The sequence below is a fragment of the Cryptosporidium ryanae genome (genome assembly GCF_009792415.1).
Source record: "Cryptosporidium ryanae isolate 45019 chromosome Unknown contig_20, whole genome shotgun sequence".
Taxonomy (NCBI): domain Eukaryota; phylum Apicomplexa; class Conoidasida; order Eucoccidiorida; family Cryptosporidiidae; genus Cryptosporidium; species Cryptosporidium ryanae.
The window spans coordinates 94358-114512 of NW_027125544.1; the positions used below are offsets into that span (position 1 = coordinate 94358).

The 20155-nt window shown below is 25.2% G+C and overlaps 11 protein-coding genes across 11 annotated transcripts; 1 reads left to right on the top strand and 10 right to left on the bottom strand.

The window, feature by feature from the left end:
• Positions 1–94: 94 nt before the first annotated feature.
• FG386_001072 (uncharacterized protein) lies at positions 95–1378 on the bottom strand (the record flags this gene model as incomplete). Its single annotated transcript, XM_067340465.1, has 1 exon — positions 95–1378. One exon carries the CDS (start codon positions 1376–1378, stop codon positions 95–97), a length of 1284 nt encoding a protein of 427 aa, XP_067196975.1.
• A 90-nt stretch (positions 1379–1468) lies between these two features.
• FG386_001074 (uncharacterized protein) lies at positions 1469–2392 on the bottom strand (the record flags this gene model as incomplete). The annotated part of the gene is made up of 1 exon (XM_067340467.1): positions 1469–2392. One exon carries the CDS (start codon positions 2390–2392, stop codon positions 1469–1471), a length of 924 nt encoding a protein of 307 aa, XP_067196977.1.
• A 581-nt stretch (positions 2393–2973) lies between these two features.
• Positions 2974–4659, top strand: FG386_001075 (bromodomain protein; the record flags this gene model as incomplete). The annotated part of the gene is made up of 1 exon (XM_067340468.1): positions 2974–4659. One exon carries the CDS (start codon positions 2974–2976, stop codon positions 4657–4659), a length of 1686 nt encoding a protein of 561 aa, XP_067196978.1.
• Positions 4660–4868: 209 nt separating this feature from the next.
• On the bottom strand, positions 4869–6530 carry FG386_001076 (splicing factor; the record flags this gene model as incomplete). Its single annotated transcript, XM_067340469.1, has 1 exon — positions 4869–6530. The coding sequence occupies one exon, from the start codon at positions 6528–6530 to the stop codon at positions 4869–4871; it is 1662 nt and encodes a 553-aa protein (XP_067196979.1).
• A 707-nt stretch (positions 6531–7237) lies between these two features.
• On the bottom strand, positions 7238–7702 carry FG386_001077 (RNA helicase-like protein; the record flags this gene model as incomplete). The annotated part of the gene is made up of 1 exon (XM_067340470.1): positions 7238–7702. The coding sequence occupies one exon, from the start codon at positions 7700–7702 to the stop codon at positions 7238–7240; it is 465 nt and encodes a 154-aa protein (XP_067196980.1).
• A 433-nt stretch (positions 7703–8135) lies between these two features.
• On the bottom strand, positions 8136–9353 carry FG386_001078 (uncharacterized protein; the record flags this gene model as incomplete). The annotated part of the gene is made up of 1 exon (XM_067340471.1): positions 8136–9353. The coding sequence occupies one exon, from the start codon at positions 9351–9353 to the stop codon at positions 8136–8138; it is 1218 nt and encodes a 405-aa protein (XP_067196981.1).
• Positions 9354–10048: 695 nt separating this feature from the next.
• On the bottom strand, positions 10049–11425 carry FG386_001079 (uncharacterized protein; the record flags this gene model as incomplete). The annotated part of the gene is made up of 1 exon (XM_067340472.1): positions 10049–11425. The coding sequence occupies one exon, from the start codon at positions 11423–11425 to the stop codon at positions 10049–10051; it is 1377 nt and encodes a 458-aa protein (XP_067196982.1).
• Positions 11426–12259: 834 nt separating this feature from the next.
• FG386_001080 (uncharacterized protein) lies at positions 12260–14110 on the bottom strand (the record flags this gene model as incomplete). Its single annotated transcript, XM_067340473.1, has 1 exon — positions 12260–14110. The coding sequence occupies one exon, from the start codon at positions 14108–14110 to the stop codon at positions 12260–12262; it is 1851 nt and encodes a 616-aa protein (XP_067196983.1).
• A 1281-nt stretch (positions 14111–15391) lies between these two features.
• On the bottom strand, positions 15392–16408 carry FG386_001081 (eukaryotic translation initiation factor 2 alpha subunit; the record flags this gene model as incomplete). Its single annotated transcript, XM_067340474.1, has 1 exon — positions 15392–16408. The coding sequence occupies one exon, from the start codon at positions 16406–16408 to the stop codon at positions 15392–15394; it is 1017 nt and encodes a 338-aa protein (XP_067196984.1).
• Positions 16409–16931: 523 nt separating this feature from the next.
• FG386_001082 (structure-specific recognition protein 1) lies at positions 16932–18473 on the bottom strand (the record flags this gene model as incomplete). The annotated part of the gene is made up of 1 exon (XM_067340475.1): positions 16932–18473. The coding sequence occupies one exon, from the start codon at positions 18471–18473 to the stop codon at positions 16932–16934; it is 1542 nt and encodes a 513-aa protein (XP_067196985.1).
• A 519-nt stretch (positions 18474–18992) lies between these two features.
• Positions 18993–20108, bottom strand: FG386_001083 (hedgehog-type HINT domain protein; the record flags this gene model as incomplete). Its single annotated transcript, XM_067340476.1, has 1 exon — positions 18993–20108. One exon carries the CDS (start codon positions 20106–20108, stop codon positions 18993–18995), a length of 1116 nt encoding a protein of 371 aa, XP_067196986.1.
• Positions 20109–20155: the final 47 nt, after the last annotated feature.

The following is a 20155-nucleotide window of genomic DNA, read 5'->3' on the forward strand; positions in this document are numbered from 1 at the left end:
ACGATATAATAAATATAGGGAGTTATAGTGTTTAAAAATTGTTATGTGCTAGAGTTAGTATATAAAAAGTATCAAATTGCTATCTTCCGTATTCTTAAATAAAACCAAATAGTGAATTAGGAAGATCTAACTTAATGTTTTTGTAAAGATTTTCATTACAGAAATATTTATAATTTGATGGTTTATTATTAGAAACACTTTTCATTATATGACTTTTAGTTGATATTCTTTTTAAATTTAAATGAGAAGAATCTAATTTATTGAAGAAAATTCTTGTTAACTTATAAATGGTAAAATTTTTTATATTTTTGTTTTTTGAATTGTTAAATTGTGTTAAATTAAAAATATCGTATTTAATTGACCACCAACTTTTAAATGCTTTATCATTAATTGAATTAATTTGAATATTGTAACAGCTTGGGTGATATTTAGAAATTAAGTAAATAGAAATTGAAAAACAAATCGAAATATTGTCTATTAAACTTATTGTAATAATATCATCGCTTTCAGAATTTTCAATAATCTTAAGTACTTCTATTACTTTTGTAAATATTGAACTTAAAACAACACTTTTAATATGACAATAATTGCAACATTGTTTTATTTTATGTAACGTTATTTCATCCTTATCAGTTAATTCTTCTCTATTGTCACTGCTTGAAAGCGTAATTAAAAGGTCTGATAATGCTGGACGGGAAAACCATGATAATAAATTATCGTCACTCCAACTGCATCCTATTAATGCTTCAACAACATAATTACATATTTGAAATAAAACATAACTAGAGTTCACGCTATTACCGAATTTTATTATTGTTGAAAAAATAAGTCTAATAGATTGTGGGAAAATGCTGTTCTTCTTGTAAATGATATCACTAAAATCATTATTATCACCTTTTAAATTATTAATAGGTGATTCTAATTGAAAATCTTTTTTATTATCAGAATTGTTACACAACATTATTGTAATATTTTCCGGTTTACATAACTCTATTAATGATTTAAAAAAAAAAACCAATATTTCAAAATCCTCTTGATCCAAACATCCAGAAGATATTGCTTCTTTAACTTCGTGAATATCTGGAATTTTTTTAATTATTTCCAAATATCTTTTTTCGGCATTAATATCATCATCAAAGTCGCCATCTTTGCGTTCATTATCACAATTAATATATAATATATCATTTAAAGAACATTTTGATTTAATATTGTCTATTGTTCTTTCTATTTTACTGATTTTGTTGTTTATTAATGAATGATCAATACCTTTGTTATCTACAAATTTATCATTATTTGAATCAATAAATTCATTAGAATTTGGAATAATAGTGCCTAAAAGAGAAAAAAAATTCACAATAGACTCCTCGTTTTCTTCCATATTTAAATCTATTCCACTTATTCATAACTGTAAAGTGGTTCTTAATTACTATATTATAAAAAAATCATATAGGCGCTAGTTGTTTAATTATTAGATTGTCCATTTTCCAGTATAATAAAGTACCTTAAGAGTTTCCAAAATGTAAGAATGAATAATTTTTGAACTATGTTGGGGGTTCTTCGGATCATGATTTACTATCTTTACTGGCCAACCAAATTTATTATTTATTGTCTTCGTTAATATATATTCTTGCTTTTTTAAGAAAATGCTATTAAAATCATTTACATGAAAATTTTCAATATTTAATATAATAGGGAAAAATAATGCATTCGTTTTACAATTGTTTTCATTACAAATATAATATAAATAATGATTAAGAGTTGAGTCCTTATTTTTAATTTCATTCAAAAAATCAGGTTTAGGAAAAATACCATTATACTTCATATCAAATACATATGGAATGAAAAGATTGTAACCACAAAATATTTTTGATTTTCCTTGTTTTAAAGACTTTTCAATCTCAAAAAAAACAATTTTAGAAATAATTTTACATTTATGCATATAGTTTTCCATAAATCCCTTAAAGTTTTTACAGTCATCACCTTCAGATATTTTAGGCGATAATTCGTCAATAGCATTACCTAACATGATGGTTTCACAAATTGTTTTAGTCTGTATTATATTTGGAATACTCAAATAATAAGAGAGATCAACAGTTACAAATGATTTGTTGGTACTATACATGCCAAAAATAATTGGAATTAAAGTTAACTTTGAAATAAATATTTGTTTCATTATACGGATATCTCTTGCAATGTCAACATTTATATAAAAATGTACTGAACTAATTAATTTATCAATTATAATTTCATCAACACAGTCATTAATATTAATATCTTTAAATGATAAATTAATTATCTTATCTACTATATCATTGTTGTATATTTTACACATAAAAAGTAGCTTCTTTATATTGAATATTGAATTAAAATATTTATCTTTCTTTCCTGGCATCACAATAATAGTTATTTGTTTACTGAATTAAAGATATAAATTGATAAAGTATATAATAAATTTGTTTCCCTGATAATAAGCATTTAATCAGTATTACAAAAGAATGGTGAATGAGGAAATAGTATGGTAATAAGATTTTAAGAAAGATTTCATGTTAATACAAACTATTTAATTATATTAAATATTATATTATTTAACATTGAATTCTATATATACCAATATTTATATATTTTATTTAAAAACGAATATTAGTAAAGCAACAATTTAAAATAAAAAGCTGTTTTATGATTCAAACATAATACAAATCCCCTAAGGTGAATGTTACTAATACAGTCGTTTACTAATATTAACAAGAACGTTTAAAATAAACTTAAATTTTAACTTGGAAAAATTTATCTGGCCTTCAGTACCGAGAATTAAACAAAATGGCGGTGTTGTTCTGGCGCCATGTATTAAAGTAGATTTTCTAGTGTATATAAAGGGAAGAATTCTATTTCAAGAAGTTTTGTTTCCGAATAAGAAAAAAGTAGATGTAAAGATAAATAGGTATTATTAGTAGTTTTTAAAATATTGATCCATTTATGAATATAACAGAAGAAAAAAAATGCTTGAGGAGCGAGATAAATGGTTTGGGCTTGAATAGAGGTGAATTAAATCTAACATTGGATGAGTTGAGATGGATACAGTTGGAAATAGGTCCAGAATATGGGTTTATCATTTCACCATTTAATTCTAGATTTAAAAAGAGCAGAAAAAGTAAGGAAAGAAATGGTAACGAATCTGAAATAGGAGGATTAAGCGGATTAACTACACAGTGTTCCAATAAAAGACAAAGAACAAGTTCTTGTAGTAATAAAGCGCCTGGATCTGGTTTTGAAAGTGGTGTTACTGATGAAAATTCAATTAATACTAATTTTGGAGTAGGTGATGCACAAAATAAAGGTAAATTAACTCGTAAAAGTTTAAATATGAGAAACAACAATGACTTAGTTGAAAACAGCAAGTCGGGTGACTCAGCAAAGAAAAAATTAAACAACATTGATTTAGCTCATTTAAAATTAATAGATTTCAAACAATATTCATTGAATTTACTAGATAAATTAAGTAAAAATGCGAATGCAAGGTGGTTTTTACAACCAGTTGATCCTGAATTAGATGGTGTTCCTGATTACTTTTCAATTATAGAAAATCCGATGGATTTTCAAACAATCAGAGAAAAATTAGTGCAAAATATGTATAAGAATCCATTTGGATGGCAGTTAGACATGAGACTAGTATTTTATAATGCACTTAAATACCACAGAGAAAAAAATACAGTTAGACAAGATACTTTATCATTAGCTATTGAATTTGAAAATAAATGTAAAGAAATTAAAGAAATAAACCCATATTACTATAGTTTACTTATGGAAACTGAAAACAGCAAATTATCTGATGATAATTTTGTTAATGAATTAAAAAATAAATTTTCTTCATTTAATCAAGATGTATTAATTAAAATATATAAACTGATTACTAATAATTATGATAAAAAAAAAATTGAAGATAATACTATTGATATTGATATAGAAATTTCCCCTGAATTAATAGTTGATAAACTAAAGAGTAGATCGGATGTTTTTCAAGAACAAATAGTATTGCTTGCAGATATGATTGTTGATTTGAATAAAAAAAGGGAGTTAATTAACAATAATACTCATATTAATGATAATATTAATGACAGTGAAAATATTAATAAAAGAAATGAAACTATTTTAAGTCTCAGTAAAAATTCTAATGAAAGAGTTCAAGGTAACAATATTAATAAGGTAATGGTAGATAAAAGTAATTTGGACAATGTTAAAATTAGTAAAGAAAATAAAATTAATTATGATTATATCATTCAGGATGATGAAAATATAGCGATGACACCAAGTAGTGATGAATGTAGTGATTTGGATGAAAATATTATTGACAAAAATTATTCAAAAAAAAATGATTATTATAAAAATGAAAATACTTATTTAATTAATGAAAAGGAAGATAGTGGCAGAGAAAGCAATATTAATAATTCTGAATTTAATAGTAGTGAAGACCGTGATGGATTATATTCAAACGGGAGCAGTAAGGAAATCATAAATTCGTCCTTTTCTATTCCTCCACAAGAATCGGCGTGGGGAGAGTGGAAAGCCAAAGTAATTCAAGACAGCACAGTTGCTCAAAGGGAAAATGCTCCAAAAAAATCTAAAAGAGAGAGAGAAGCTGAACAAGCAGATGCAGAAATCTAATTTTGAATAAAATTAATGCGTTTAATGTCATGTTTTGTTAATAATAAATAGTTGTATGTTATTATTCATTACGTGTTGTAGTGTACTATCAATAATAAAGATTTGGTTTTTTAAAAAATTAACAATAATAAAATTTTATTATATATTTGTCAATTTTTCAATTATTTTAGTTTGAAGTAGTACTTTGTAATATATATATATAATTTAGATTATGGGAAGTCATTCTCGTTTATATATTTAACTGTAATTTGTCTTCCTCCAAAATACCTTCCATCAAATATTTTCTTCGCATTTTCTGATTGTGAATTATTTTCATATTGAATCCAAACATTTCCATCTATTTTATTCAAATCTCTTTCCATAAAACAACGTACTATTTTTCCATATTTAGAACACTCTTCCTCAACATCCTTTAAAATTTCATCTAATATTTGCTCTTCTGTGAACTTTTCACCAAATTCTTCTTCATTTTCTAACATTGATTCCTTTAAACTTTCTATAGTAAATAAATTACTCATTAAAAGACAGTTAGTTGATTTATTATCATTACAACTACTATTTTTGTTTAATAGTTTATTTTCACTCGTTTTAAATTCAGGCAGCAAATCAACTATAGCAGATTTGTTTATATCATTAATATCATTTTTATTATTAACATCTACTTTAGCTACATCTTTATTTTTAATATCATTTTTTTTATCAATCTCACTGTAGGGTTTGTTTTTCATTGTTACTTTATTGTTTCTGTCGATGGCATTTTTATTATTTAAGTTGAAACTTTTTGTTGTGTCTTGATTTTCTCCTATCTTTTCTACCATATCCGAATTATTGTACTCAATACAATTTTTAATTATATCCTTGGATAACTTAATGCCAGAGTTTTCACTTGATATCTCAACAGATATTCTCTTACCTGCAATTTCAAAATTGTCAAGTGCCTTCATTGCATCATACCCTTCTATTGCTTTCTCAAATTCGACAAAAGCATATCCAAGATGTTCATCAGAATACATGTCCCTTTTTATATCAATTTTAAGAACTTTTCCAAATGTTGAGAATAAACTTTTCAATTCATCATGATTTATTTTACTTAATATTTCAACAAGACCATTGACCTTAAGAATAAGTGGTGTAGTTTCAGCCTTAATTTCCTCTATTTTCGCTAATTTTGCTGCTCTATTTTTTTCTGCTTGTGAAGCTTGAATGGTAATAGGACTATTCATTATTTTTTGACCACTTAATTTTAGTGCTTTTAATACTGATTCTATATTATAAAATTCAACATAACAAACGCCTTTTGATCTTCCAGACCTATTATCTCTTATTATCCTTATGTCCCTTACACTTCCTGCAAAAGAAGTAAAAAATTCGTAAACATCATATTCCTGAGCATTTAAGTGCAAGTTCAATATTAGTACTGTTAAATCATCTCTATTCGAGTATTCTAAATCCATTTTCACCTTATTAATAATATTATTGTTATTTTTTTCGAAACTTAATGAATAATTTCTCTCTTTTGATCTTCTTTTTCTAATATATTTATATCTTTCTGATGACTTAGTCAATGAGCTTGACCTTGATCTTGATTTGGTTCTAGAATTTGATCTAGAACTAGATCTCCTTCTTTTGTAATAATCATTTTTATTTTCTCTATTAGTCACATTTCTATAATTATAAACTTCGAGATGTTTTCGATCATAGCCATTTATTCTGTTTCCACTATATCTATTTCTATAAAGATCCTCGTTTCTGTTGTTCCAACCACTGCTCCTTTTTTTATGTGTATTTACTTTTTTAGAGTCATTCTTTTCATTTCTGTAACACTCTTTATATTTGTAGTTGTTATCATCTGTATAGTTGTTTTTATTCATTATAAAAAGAATAGAATAACTGTCTTAATAAGATCAATTCAATGCACAAATATCCATATAAATTTCGACTATTTTTATGTTACTTACCTCATTATTTTTCTTTTTATAACTTAATATTGTCCTATTTTCAATAATTAGTTCTGTAAATTAAATAGCAAAAGATAATTTATATTATTAGAATAATATTTCAGTTTAATATGATAATATCATAATTCTAAATTATTTATTAGTTACATAATATATCCTAGAAACATTAAACTTGTAATTTTTATAGATAATTAGCAAAATAATTCACCAAATAAACTGGATTTATTTGGTGAATTATTTTAAATTTAAGTGTTTCTTTTCCAATTAAGTGGGAAAATAACCAATAATAGTAAAAAAGAATACGAATTAGGTATTTTTATAGTCGGTTTATGCGAGATAAAACAGTAGTTATAGTAAGAGTTTGCGCTTACCACACAATATTAAAATTTTTATAATATAAAGTGTTATAAATTTAGTACAGGTTCGTTACTAGTAATTAATATTAATTTAAGAAACTTTATTTTCTTTTCAACTTAATACAAGAAATTCTCAATTCAGTAAAAAATAAAAAATGCAGATTTAACCGCCTATAAAGTTAACAGTTACCGGTATAGATCACTAAATAGAATAATTAAAATACTAAATTAACAAAGAAAAACGATAGGAAGTTAAGGTAAATTTTAAGAAACCTTTGTTTCGTTATCAAGAATAAGAGTAACTGGACCGTCATTAACCAGACTAATATCCATTTGTCTACCAAAAAAACCTGTTTTAATTTTTTCTGATTTATAAGAAGTCTTAAATTTATTTACAACCATATCAAAAATAACAGAAGCATCTTTTCCATTCATGGCATAATGAAAATCAGGTTTTGAGCCACTTTTAATTGTGCCGTATAGGGTAAACTGGGATACAACAAGAATTTCGTATTCTTTGTCTTTAACATTCAATTTCCACGGAATACTACTTTCAGTTTCGTCAGACCAAAGTCTTAGTGATAAGCACTTTCTAACCAGATAGTCAGCATTTTCAATAATGTCATTATTTCTAATCCCAACTAAAAGTAGTAATCCAGGCCCGATTTCTGATACCTGATCGTTTGCTTTTACAGAGGCGCTCTTTACCTTTTGCAAAACTATTCTCATTTTTATTCTATAAATAAAATTTTTAAAATAATATGAATATTGTTAATGATTCACAAACTATATGTTATCTTTAATAAGTATATACTTCCTTCTTTTAATTATTTTTTGAACCGTTTTTTTTTTTAATTAATTTTTAATAAAACATATCAAAATGTCTCAATTATTTATGTTTAAATGTGTAAAAAGACCGGTATTGGTGTATTTTTTTTTCCAAATTTCAACATTCTAGGTATTATTTAAATTTAAAAATTTTAAAAAAACAAAATTTACTGATTTCAGGCTGTATAAATATTGATTAAACCGGAAATTATATTAACGAAATATTTATTCTTTTAAATAATATTTAATTTAATCTGAAATTAGAATTTTGTTTGTTTTTTTAATTATTAAGTTAAATACTAGAAAAAATAGAAGCTATGTTAATTTTTTTCAGTTATTTTTTTTTAAGATTATTATCAGTGCTAAATAATTTTGAAATATCCCCCCATGAAAAGGCCAGTAATAGTATTCCTGTGAATCTAAACTGAGAAAATTTAGAATTTGTATATCTTAATCTTCTCGAAATTCGGATATAATCTTTAATATCAACAACTCCAACGGAATTTCTTTTAACGTTCTCATATAGTTTAAGTCCTGAGTTTTTAATATTATCTGAATATATATCCAAAATGGGCACAATCTGTATTGAAAATAATTCACATATTTTAAAAGCAAAAGTATCCATATTTATTGAATTGTCAGAATTTGAATTTATATAATAATAAGTTTGATCACTAGATAATGTATAGTCAGCAGTTGGAACATCGCATAAACTCTCAGAATCAACCTGGTCTAAAATAAAAACACCAACTTCTGCATACAATATACATTCTAAGTCATTTGCCCTATTCCCAAAATAAATTGACTTAATATAAATGTCCCTTGAATATGAACTATAAAAACATAATTTTGATATAAAGTAATAAAACTTTTCTTTTATTTTTCTATTCTTGTTTCTTTTATATTCTTTTACAGAATGCTTAAATGCTCTATATTTACAGGAAGGTCCAAACAATGAGTTTTCAGATGATTCATATTTTTCATTTTTATTATTGTATTCAAATTCATTAGCAACTAATTCAAATTGACACTTTTTTGAATTCATTAAATCTTCTATTGTGTCACTTATTCTTTTTGACCCCTTTGATACTGATATTATTATGAATTTATTTGCATAGTTTGTCAGCATATCTAGTGTTTCAAAAGCTCCTTCTCTAAATTCCCATCCATCCTTACACATGATTGACGAGTTATCTACAATATGCTTGTTCAATATATTAAGCAAACTCATTTCTTTTTCTATTTTAAAGTTATATATATACTCAAATTCTGATATTGCTAAAAATAATTTTCCTATTGAATTGCTTTCAAATTTTTCAGTTGGTGACACAGGTAACCATTCATTACACCATGCTATTCTATCGCTTACATGATTCATTTGTATTCTTTCAACTTCCTTTTCTATTTCTACCATATCACTTCCTTTTGGCTTATTTTTATAGTAGTTTTTGCATGATTGAAGTATGACGCTTACAAAGGTATCATATTTAGTGATTGTTTCATCATAATTAGAACCCAAAACCCCTATACAGAGAGTTGGTTTTCTTACCATATTTTTTTAGTTGATAATAAATAATTTGTTGTTTAAAATTCGATAATAATTTATATTTTTAATTCAATCTTTTTTATTTCAATTTTATGGTAGCTATTTTTATCTAAATATTATATTATCTTAACTGTATTATTTATGATAGATCCCACAATTACTTAAACGTACATTCATTTATATTGGTAATGGTAGAATTTTATATAAATAAAAGTTGTTTATCATTTAGTATATCTTTTTTTACTAAATTATCACCTTTTATAATTAAATTAAACCTTATTATGTTATATCTTGTCAACTAATTGATTCAGTTATTTAATATTATTTACAAACAATAAGTCAGTTAACAATAAAACCCATAAAACATAATGCAAACAATTAATAGAAATGAGTGAATTCAAATAATTGTAACATTAATCTCTTAATTTATTTATCCGAGATCAAAAATATATGTAATTTGTTTGGCGCCCAGATTTTTGTACATGCAATGATAATTAGATTGAACAAATTAAGGAGACAAATTTTTAATCAATAAAAAAGTATTTGGGAATAACTAAAAATAAGTTTAATTAACACAATATAAATATTGTTTTGAAGAAAAAAATATATTTAATTAATATTTTCATAACTTTTTTAAAAATTTACTTACAATGTACTAGAGTATTGTATTATAATTATAATAATAGTAATTATTATTATTTTTACCTATCTTTAATTATTTTTCTAGCAATCAATAAATAAAATTCACTATTATCACAAAGTTCATTAAAAAATGAATCAGCTAATTTCTGATCTTTATGATAAAGTGGATTATGAGTATATTCAATGGGAGGATTCCTTTCCTCACAATAAAATCCTTGTTTTTCTAAATATTCTTTAAAATTAGAAGAACATAATCTGTCTTGTCTATAAACATAATAAAATGTACCATTTTCATTTAAAAGTTGAAATATTGTTTGTGATAGTTTAATTTCCATACCATAATTATAAATTAAGTCTGAGCCAATAATAACATCAAAAACAGGAGGCGACGTGGCAGTGTTTATATTTTCCCCTGAATCAAATTCTTCAACAAGTTTGAACCATGAACTTTTATCAAACCAATTTAAATACTTTGTTTTTATTATATTTTCAGAATGAATTAGTAATTCAGAATTTAATTTTATATTTATGTCAGCATTACTTAATGCAACTTCAGAAACATCTGTAAGTAATATTTGAGATGGATATAAATTGTTAAACAATTTTGTATATATAGTTAAAACTATTCCCATGAGACCACATCCACATCCTAACTCTAATATTCTCTTTCCACAAAATTCATCGTTTTTCTTAGATAATTCTTTCATCCAATATGAAGCTACTATTGAACTTGACCATAAATGTACCCCTGTTGTATCATCCTCTGGGTTATCATTAAAAACATCCTTTACACCCATTAGCGCAAGTTCTCTACACCTAATTATTGGTTCTTTGTTTAATTTAGGCTCATTTAAAAAAACTAACTCATGAATTATATCTTTCGATATTTTAATGCCATTATTAACATTTTTAGGTAAAATCAAATTACCACAAATATTTGTTTCACCTTCAATTACTTCTGTATTAGTATCTTCAAATTTAACTAAATCGCGATTTTCAGTTTCAAGTTTTTCTGCAGATGAATGTTCAAGTACAATTTTTAACAAATCTTCATCATTAATATTAAAGACTTCAGTAAGTACACTCTTATTCATATAATTTTTTAAAAGTACATCTGCACCTCCTTCAGAAGGTAATCTTGGATCATTTAAAAGTTCTATTATTACTTCTTTTTTCTTATTTGTTACTGCCCAATGTAGTGGTGAATTACCATTGTTATTTTGTATATTTATAGATGCATTCCTCTTTAAAAGCTCTAAAACTATATCTACATGTCCATTTGCACAAGATTTATGTAATGCAGTATTCCCATGTTTGTCCTTATAATCAACGTCTACTTTATAATTATCTAGTATTTTTACTAAATCTTCTAATTCACCATACCTTGCGCATTCCAACATTTCATTTGATATTTCATTAATTGAAAGAGAATTCATTTTAATATATTGTGAATTCGTTTAGTTTACATATTTTTATTGTATTTTAATGCTTTTTTATTTTTGAATTAACTAAGCTGTTATTTTAAACACTCCTATTAAATTTTTGACATTACTTTTGTCTTTAATTGAAAAATAAGAATTTTTTTAATTGAACCGCTTCTTCCTTTTAGCTACCTTAAGTAACGATTTTTTTTTAAATGCTAAAAAAGATGGCAGTAAGATATTATGTAAATTTATTAGATTACTTAAATAGTTGATCAAAATAAAATTAAAAAGGAAAAAATACCGCCAATAAAATATTTGTTTACATTTGAAATAATTTGCATTGAAATTTTTGTAGGAACAAATATTAATATATAGGTAATAAATACAACAATCAACGAAAATAAGTATAGTAAATACTTGAAGGGTTTAATTAAATAAAAAAAGTAAATTTAAGGAAAAAAAGTATCTAGAAATAATTTACAACTAAAAAAAATGCTTTACAATCTTTCAAGCCCACTTTTCAGACAATTTTTGAGTACTTCAAAGTAAGTTTTATTTAACACGGAAACAAAAGTTTAATTTTTATTTTTTAATCTCTAGAAAAACAAACAAACAAATCCAAATGAGTGGTGTAGCAGGAAGTTCCAAGGCCGTTTCAGACAGATCACAAGTTTTTCCATCTAGTACCGGAATTTAAATGGTAATAAATAAATTAAGTAACACTTAAACATAAATACATATATATATTCAATTTACTTTAATTGATTTATTTTTATAAATTAAATTGATTAGTTTAAAACATTAAATTAATCTCTAGTAGTGTAGTGAATACATCATTGTTTTACTTTACAATACATTTAGTGGATCTTCATTATCTTCAGATTCATATATCTGTTGTTTATGTGAAATGTAATTTAATAGATTGCTGATACCTTCTTTTTTAGGCGTACTATTACCACTGTTATTTTGTTTTGTATTTGATTGATCTGAAAATTGCTTTGAAAAGCCAAACCATAAAGGTTTTTTTACAATATTTTTTAAATAAGAGTCTTTATTTATCGAATTATTTGTTTTGTATATTGTGTTAGTTCGAGTATTTGCCGTTTCCATTATTGATTTATTTTTTGACATATCGTTGTAACTACTACCTTTAGTAACATTGTTGGTACAATTTTTAAGTTGTGTTCTATTAAGTTGTTTCTTTGTCAGTTTATTCAAATTAAACAATTTAGCAGATTTAGAAGATGCCATTTCTTTTATTTTTGAAGAAATAGCAGTTAAAGCATTATTTTTAGTATGTGAAGACAAATGTAATTTCTCAATAAACTCTTGATTTAAAGCATTATCTATATAATAGTTGTCATAGTCATCACTTTGTTCATCAGAGTCTTGAAATTCAGATAGTGAAAATCTATCACTTCCATAGTTTTGCTTATTATATATAGAACTATATTGGCAATTAGAATCTTTATATACACCTTCATCTATTATTTTTTTAAACTCGTCTATATTGTAATTATAATCATTGCTGTTTATATAATTAGACAGGCCGCTACTTAGATTAGCATGTCTGTTATTAAGTAAATGCTCATTGCTAGTTTTAATTGAGTTGGACAATTCTTCAACCTCATTGTCATTTATATTATTAAATGAGTATATAAATTCATTTAAAAAGTTATCATCAAAAAAATTATTATTTTTTGTGAATTTGAAAAGATTTAATAAAGTCAAATCATTCATTTCATTAATGTACAATGTAACCTCATTCCAATTTATACAGTGAGGCCTGTAACCATATTTACATATTAGTTTTATTGTAAAATCATCAAAAACACCTATTAAATTTTTTATTGTGTTTTCCTGTATTAACATTTTTTCTTTTTTATTATTAAATGAAATTTTTCTCATAACAAACTTATTTGAATTACTCATACTACTCATTTTAGCCAAAGTAATATTTTTATTATTGTTATAACCATCAAAATTATTATTTATATTACAATTAAAATATTTATAATTATGAAAATGATTTATATTATAACCATAGTCACTATTACTATTATTTACATTATTTTTTGTGTATTTAGATCCGTGTATCCACTCATGTGCACCGGATATTAAGGCTTTTATAATTCTATTTGTTGAAAATGGATAATCCATAATATAACATAATGAAAAGTAAAACGATATTCCGAGTCTTAATAAAACTAATTCAACACCCTGCATATTTGCAGGTCTTTTTTTTAAGGAACCAAAACAAGCTAATACATTTAACAAATTAAACAATGCTTCTGTTTTACATCCAGACGGTGTTAAAAAAGAAAACTTTTTATTCTTCAAAAACTCTTCAAACCATTCTTCCTCGTGGTCTTTTAATTTGTGTACGTGGCAAACAGTTAACAACAAAACCGAATAAAGTGTAGGGATACAAAGACTGTATTTTGCATCTTCAACCATTCCATCTGGTTTTGTCACAAATTCATGAAATAATTCATTTATTACAATTTCTATAAGAGTTCTCTTACATACTGGAAAAGCTGAGCAAATTGAATGTAATACAGATGGTCTTATTTCAGTGGATAATCTAATAATATGGTTTTCAATTAAATTATTTCTATTCAAAAAATAAATATCCTTGTTTAACATTATATCATCTTTTTTTAAATTTAATTCTAAATTTAGTGTCAATTCATTCATTTTATATTATTATATTATACTTGTTTAATATAAAGATATATATTAATATGAACACCCAAAAATTTTCATTAATAATTGAAGTATTACTCAAATTTCATTAAAATAATAACTACAGCTTTAAGAAATAAATAAAAATATTATATTAAAATAATACACCAATTAAATGCTATAGATAAAAGGTGACGTTCATATATTTTGAAAATTATTAATTTCATTTATTTTCTAACTTATGTTGGTACAATTCAAATAAATATTACTTTTAAAAGAAGAAAACACCACTAATTTCGTATTTTATTTGTATATTTTAATAGGTACTGTTTTTTTAATGAATATTTAAAGAAATAAATGAAAGTAGTTTAAAAATGAGAAATATATTTAAACAGAATTATAAGGGACAATTTCCCAATATTAAACTATATCATTTATTTCACCACAGTTTCTTAGTTATTCTTGTATTTGTCAATATAAGAAACTATTGTCTTTATTATCATTTTAATAATAAATAATTGATTTATTAATATATTACTCTATAAAAAATTTATAATAGCACTAAATAATCCCAATGTTTTGTTATATCAGACTATTAATATATAGAGATAAAAATAATATTTATACTAAATTATTTATCAATTCTATACTATTTTACTTGTTTTTTATTTACTCGGTACGTCATTCAAATTGAGTTATTAATTATATTTCATATCAATTTAATAAATTGAGAGATAGGTGGATTATGTATTTGATAAATATATAAACATTACAAAAAATGTAATACTACTCTCACGATATATTTATATTTTGTTTATTCATTCATTATAATTATTTAAAATCGGCGCAATTAAATTTAACAAAATATTATTTATGATCGTGTTTTTGTTTAAATATATTTATTTATACTGTTAATTTTAATTACAAATTAAGAAAAAACCAAATATTAATAATACTAATTGTTTGAATAAGATCAATATATTTTGCTATTCAAGGATATCTTTAAATTCAAGTAAATAAAACAACAGTAAATCCACACAAAAGCAAAATTGATACAAGTATAGATAAAGTAATAAAAGTTCAAAAATAGTGTAAAATTCTCAGATTTAACATTTATTAACTAACAATACAATTAATTTCTATTTTTCATATTTATATTTTAAAACTAATGAGTTTGTTTAATATAACAATTTAAATATGTATGCTGATAATATAATTATGTTGATAACTACTGGTTGTTATAATTCCTACCATCCATTTTGTTTTATCTTTTTTATTAATTAAATTTAATGTCTAATCATCATCATTATCAATCCCATTATTGTCCTCGTCAAATGGAATGTTCATAGAGTCAACACGACCCATTCCTTCGTCTTCATCGTCATCAGAATATTCAGAATCATCCTCATCTGACTCTGAATCATCTTCATCGGAGTCATAATCTGAATTGTGAAGGTCATTTTTATCATCTTCTCCACCAACAACCTCAATTTCACCTTGCTTTTTAAAATCACCTCCTTTATATTGTGTAATAACATTTTTTATAGTCTCCATTGCTTTTTCAATAGCTTCTATTCCTTCAGCCTTTCCATATGATACAGCAGTAATTAAATACTGAGGTGGAGCTATGAATTTAACCTGTATTTCAACACCATCCTTAGTTACAGTTTCTTGTCCTGCGATGATAGCATGCCTAACTGCATCTATACCGTCATATCCACAACAACAAACATGTATCCTTGCTCTTAATTTAAGTTGCTGTGGTGATAATCTAAATTTAATATCTTGAATAAGAGCATCTTTTAAATTTTCTGGTAAGTCAAATTCTCCAAGTACTGCTTCTGGATTAACTGCTGCTTCTTTAAGAGCATCCAATGCATGACCATACTTTTTATGTAACGGCCAAATCAACTTTTCACTAAGTTCTTCAACAGACACCCCCTCTTTTTGAGCAATATGTCTAACTGTTTGATACACTCTTTTCATTTTAGAATATTTTTCTTCGCACTTTTCTACATCCTCCGGATTTACACGTCTTTTTGAAAGATCAATATAACCTTTATTCTTGTCCACTCTTAAAACAACAACTACCTCCAATCTTCCAACTCTAGTAAGCTTATTTACACTACGAATACGTCTTTTAGATAATTCAGACATTAGTATCATACCCTCTATATTATTATACTCCAATAAACTCACAAAAGCACCCACTTCTGTAATTCTCTTTACTCTCGTCATAACAAACTCTTCTGGCTCTGGAAATTTATTCTCGTAAAATCTGCAGTCTATAACATCTTGTTTCTCTTCCATCTTTGTTTTATTTGCTACAGAAAAGGAAATACTAGCTATTTATATGTAAATATGTACTAATGTATAGTTTTTCAGGAAATTATTATATACTTATCTATATTTTATAATATCAACAATAATTATGTGCTTTTACAAATAAGTTTTACAATTACTCCTTGTTATATTTTATTCAAAATATTATACAACTTTGATGGCACGCCTTCTTTTTACGTTATTCTACCAATACAAAAATTCTGTCTTTGGCGCCAGTTTTGCTGGTTTTATCAAAGGCAATTTGCTAAATTTAATTTCACATGTAAAGTATAATGAACATGCAACAAAAAACTAGAAAAATGAATTATATTATATTGAGATATAGAAACAAACACTTTATAACTGTAATACTTTAATCTTATAAATATGTATAATATATAAACAAGCTTATTAATTTACAAATGAAATATAAAAAAAAAACGTAATTTTATTAATATTTTAATTTACATTTAATAAATTAAATCGTGAATTTTGTTTCAATAATGTTTTTTTATTCTTCATCATATTCATTGTCTTCATCTTCGTCTTCATCGCTTTCTTCGGAAGAAGAATGCGAATCCTCATTTTCAAAGTCTTCATCCTCGTCGTCGTCGCTTGGAAGATCCTGATCCAATATACTTTTGGATTCAGAATCTTTTTTTTCTAAATCTTGTTTATCACTTCGTCTAGAAGTGGCTCTTCTGGAGGAAGAATCGATATTTTCTTGTAGATTTTTAATCCTAATATTTTTTTCTTGCAAAAAGTTAATTAATGGGTTGTACTCAGCCTTATCAATACTAGTAAAGCTATATTCACCACCACCTTTAATTGATATTGTGAGCTCAAAAAATCTGGTTTGATTCCCACCCATTCTGGAGAATTCAATATTTAAAACATCGTCATAACGAATCATAATAACAGGTTTTGTAATATATATAAAACTACGATTAAGTGGATATAATAGGCCATCCTGAGCTTTATATGAACATCTAATACAATGATATTGATAAGCTGAACGAAAATCACCTGGAACAATTATTGAATGGCCTGTTAATGATTTAAGTATTCTAGTAATAATATCCCAAAATTTTCCTGTCATTACGGAAGATAATCCACTGAATCTTTCCAACTCTCTTTCTGATAAATTTAAAGGTATTTCAATATCATCATCTTGTTGAGTGTCGAATTGCATTACAACAAATGGATATTTTGTATTTCCCTGTCTCATTGGTGTTTCCAATGCAACAACTAAATTAACAAGTGAACTACCTGGACGCGGTAATAAAAATAATCTTGATATTGATTTGTATAAAATTGTGTAATCAAATGATTTGCCGTGAAGTTTCATACAATTCACTAAAACCTCTATTTCATATCTTCCACGTGGAACTAGTAAATGTATGTCATTCAAACGACAAACTTTATCCATTGAACCACTTGATCCTATACCAACAAGTGTTTGTAAATCATTTCTAAGTTTTTCTGCAGAAGTTAGAGAATTACCGTCAACTGAATTTTGCATATTTGGAACAAATAAACGAATTTCCATAATATCATCACAGTCTTCACCTCCATTCATACTATCATTAAATTCTAGTACTAATTCAGATTTTGAAGGCATTGCTATTTGGCTAACTTCTGTTGTAGGAATATACATCATAACTTTATCTTCACTTGATATACATATTGTATCATTCTGAATAACCAAGTCACCCCAATTTGATCCATTTGTAATTAAATCTCTTTCTATTAATTCTATCCCATAATTATTTTTAAAATGATCTTTAATTACAGACAAATCATCAGTTCTAAATCCTGTAAAATATATACAATCTTTTTTCTCTTTAATGAACACTCTCAATTGGCAACTGTTTTCTTCTGGACCTAACTGAAGCCATTCAATACCAGATATTTCTTCTGGTTTATAATGATATGTTGCATTTGTTCTTTTATTTTTCCAACCAAATAATTCCTTACTTGCCTTAAATATACCCTGATCTTGTAATCCAAAGCCCTTAATATTACCGTATGATATAACCGCAGTAGAAGACATTACTAACCATTAAATAAGCGAACAGATAAACCTGAAAAATAAGTAAATTCACTACAAGTTCATAGATATAAGTATGAATAAATTTAAAATTTTATTTTTTTCCTGTACCTTTTACCACCAACATAACTATTTGTTGAAGTGGGGCAAAAGGCGGTACCCAAACAATAATTACATATAACTATCAATAATCAGCTATGCAGGAAAATATACAAATAAATAAATATATATATATATATATATATATATATAAAGACTTACGTAATTCGTGTAATTTAGAAATTAAAATTTATTAAACATTTATTCTAATATTACTTCATTAACCCAATAATAATCAAATAAAAAGAAGAATTTTCTTCCTTCAAATTTAAAAATAAAACTAAAATTTGTTCTTTCTTATTATTGTCTTAGTATAAGAATTTGAAAATGTGTTTCTGCTATTATTTTAAAACTCTTTAAAGCACACAAATATTTATTTTTTTAAATGATATAAAAAAGAGTTGTTAATTATAAATAAATAGATTACAATATTAACGATGTAATTGCTCTAATTATCTCAAGTGATAGTGGTGTAGTGTGATCAAACAAGTATTTTTTAAAATGGAATATATGAAACAAATATTTGATAAGGAATTCAATATGACTTCTTGACTTAGATATCAAACTTTTGAAATTATTTTCTATAAATATGAATGGTTTTATAATAAAATTAACTATTTTATGTGTAGGGTTTATTAATTCGAAACTCCATGGATATGGTTTGCTATAACTTGAAACAAGAACACCATCAACTATTAAATAACCACTTGAAGTTAAAGGTGCAAATCTACCGAAGTAGGTATTTTCACCATAACCAGTATTATTATGTTTATTTATGATTCTAACTTCTGTTATCCAACTAATGTTATATTTTGAATCTGATACGATGATAGAATGACCTTCTCTTAAATTTCTAGCCACAATGGATTCTATCTCCTGTTTATTTGTATATATATATGTACTGTATGTCCCAGTGATTATATTTATTAATGATTCAATTTGACAATTTCCCTCATGAGGTTCATTCCCCAACATCCTTATAAATACAAAATGATCAGGAGATATTATCAATGGCTTTTTCATTCCCAAATATTCAACAACAACCCATTCGTCTTCAATATACATATTTTCATCCTTATGAAGCATTAATTCAACAACACTATACTTAAATTCCATTGTTTTTAAATCTCTCGTTAATATATATTCCCCAACTTCTAAATCCTTCATCATAATCTCTCCTTTATCCCTTGATATTACTTTACTTACACCTGGAAAACACAAGTTGTTTGACTGACTTTGAGCTCCACATATTGGGTTATATGGATAGTCATCTTCGTCATATTCATTAGATACATAACCTATATTCAATAGTTGCCCTATGCATGATGACGGAAATGTCAGTGATATGGCGTTTGAAATTACATTCCCCCATCCTGATCTAAAACTACCAGGACCTGTTGAAGCCATTGAAAAGCTATCAAAAATTGATTTAGTTCTTAGCCTTAAAAAATTTTCTTCGTTTAGTAAATTTCTTTCATATAAATTATGTTCATTGTTTATTATTATTCCAAATAAAATAACTGATATTATTCTAATCATAATTAAATAGTACCATTTATTGTTTTCAATAATTATTATTTTCTAAT